At 38.1% G+C, this 2,420-nt stretch overlaps 1 protein-coding gene across 1 annotated transcript in view; it reads right to left on the bottom strand.

Annotated features, from left to right (window-relative positions):
- C2CD2 (C2 calcium-dependent domain containing 2) overlaps positions 1-2,420 on the bottom strand; it is an 82,204-nt gene that overhangs the window by 21,905 nt on the left and 57,879 nt on the right. Inside the window, exon 10 of the mRNA XM_012002613.1 lies at positions 483-547. Coding sequence (XP_011858003.1) covers positions 483-547 — 65 coding nt within the window. The remainder of the gene's footprint in view (positions 1-482; positions 548-2,420) is intronic.

Raw genomic sequence — 2,420 nt, 5'->3', positions numbered from 1 at the left:
CAGTTACGTTGTCTATCTTACTGCAGTTACGTTGTCTATCTTACTGCAGTTACGTTGTCTATCTTACTACAGTTACGTTGTCTATCTTACTACAGTTACGTTGTTTATCTTACTACAGTTACGTTGTTTATCTTACTACAGTTAAAAGGCTTTGTTTTTGCTTTTGTTTTCCAGAAAAGGAGGTCTCTTGGGGCAAGGAGCGTTCAGAACTACTTCTCTATGCCAAGAATTGTTGCATAAAATATTCTGGATTTTTTTTTTAAACAAACAAACAAAAAATCCAGTTGAACATTTCCCCAAAATGTATGACCTTATTAATAACTCAAATTGCCTTTCGACCAAAACGTCCCATGGGAAAACCGAAGTCATTTAAAGGAGGGGTCACCGTCCTCTGCTGGATCTCCCACTGCCCTTTCCCGAGGCCCAGGTCACGCAGTGGAGGACCTTTCCAGAGGGCAGGGCCTCTGTCCTCCTCAACCCACCTTCTGAGGGTCGCCCAGCCTCTGAAATCTGTAGGTGTAACTCCTTCGACTTGGCATTCAACTCACTTTGGAAGAGAAAAAAGTTATGAGTCCTTTATTCTTTTTATGAAATATAGCACTTTTTCTGATTATAGAAAGGAACACAAAGATGTCAATATTTAACAAACTACCAAGACATATAACCAAAAATAGGAAAGAGTATCTGCAACCTCCCCGTTCGGAAACAGCTACCATTAATATTCAGGGACTAGCCTTCCAGAGCAGTCAACAGGATGTTCTGTGATGACAGTGACAGACCAGCTGTCAAATGCGGTAGCCACAGAGCATTGGAGAGGTGGCCAGTGCAAGTTGATGAACTGAACGTCATTTAAAAAAATTTCCGTTAACTTAAATTCAAAGAGACACACGTGGCCAGTCGCTGCCATACTGAAAGCACAGCTATATAATGACCTCAAGACAAAACACAGAACACAACATACCTCCCTCCTCCTTTGCAACCCGTTTATTTTCTTTAAAAAGGCATTAAAAAAAAAAAGTAGAGATGAAGTCTTGCTATGTTGCCCAGGCTGATCTCAGACTCCTGAGCTCAAGCCATCCTCCCGCCTCGGCCTCCCAAAGTGCTGGGATTACAGGAGTGAGCCACTGCGCCCAGCCTGTAATCTATTCTTTTAACTGAAAATTTTGTGGATGTCTTTCTGTGTAACTACAGAGCAACATCATGTTTGACGGGCCTCTAGTATTCCGCTCTTTGGCCTTAGGAGATTTTATTTGGCCAACTCTTCAATAACCAACGCTTCTTAATGTGCTGGTGGTCCCCAGTATTTCATAACCATATACAAACTGAGAGGCACATTCTTACGCGTATATCTTTGCACACCGTGTGATTATTTCCTCAGGAAAACTCTAATTGCCTGTCAAATGGCATGTGCACTTGAGAGGTGTTTTTTTATTTAGGCTGACTGATGGCATCCAGAATGCTTATTCCCAGTGACACTTCCAATGCCATTATCACTCTCTCATTCTCCACCAAGCTGTGAGGTACAAAAATGACCTCTCTCTTTTGCCGAAGTGTGCATGACTTTATGCTATTTCTGAACATCTTTTCAGAAGTTTACGGCCATCGGTAGCTCCGGCTTTTGTATTTCCAGTTCAGGAATTTTGCTCAGTTTTCTAAGGCAGCTGTCATCTTTTCCATTCATGATTTATAAAAGCTCTTTATATATATATATACATACACACGGGAAATTTCCTTCCATTACTTTTTCTAATTGTTCATTTTTTAAGGATTAGATTGTGATTGATTTTAATACCTTGGTACTCAGCTAATTCATTAAATGATTATGTCTATTAGGTTTTTAAATATTCATTTCTACGTTATATCCATTATTCTTTCTAATACTTTGGGTTGATTTTCTTGCATAGTCCTGATATGCAGTCATATCATCTCCAAACAATGACCGGTCTTGCCTCTTCCTTTCCGGTATTTGTGTATGGTTTTTTTCCTTATCTAATTGCATTAACCAATACTTCTAGAACAAAACAATAGGCATCCTTCTCTTGATTTTAGTGAGTCTGCTTCTGGTATTTACCATTTATAGTGATTTTAAAAATCTTATTAAAGAAGTCTCCATAAATTTTGCTCTAATTAAGTTTTTAAAAATTAAGAATGGGTATTAAATGTCACTGAATGTCTTTTGCACATATGTAGAGAAAATACGTTTATTTTCTCCTTTGATCTAGTGACATGATGAACACCATTAATAGACCTCCTTATGTGAAAGCACACTTACATCCTTACATTCCTGGTATGAACACAGCTGGTTTTATTTTTCATGTGCTGTTAGATTCTGTTTGATAATATTTTATTTATGATTCTTACACCATTATTTATGTGCATGGCCTACATTTTTCCCTGTCTCTAATTTTTTTTTTTTTTTT

Source organism: Mandrillus leucophaeus, unplaced genomic scaffold, assembly GCF_000951045.1.
Source record: "Mandrillus leucophaeus isolate KB7577 unplaced genomic scaffold, Mleu.le_1.0 Scaffold69, whole genome shotgun sequence".
In the NCBI taxonomy this organism is placed as follows: Eukaryota; Metazoa; Chordata; class Mammalia; order Primates; family Cercopithecidae; genus Mandrillus; species Mandrillus leucophaeus.
This window is presented reverse-complemented; position numbering and strand designations above follow the sequence as displayed.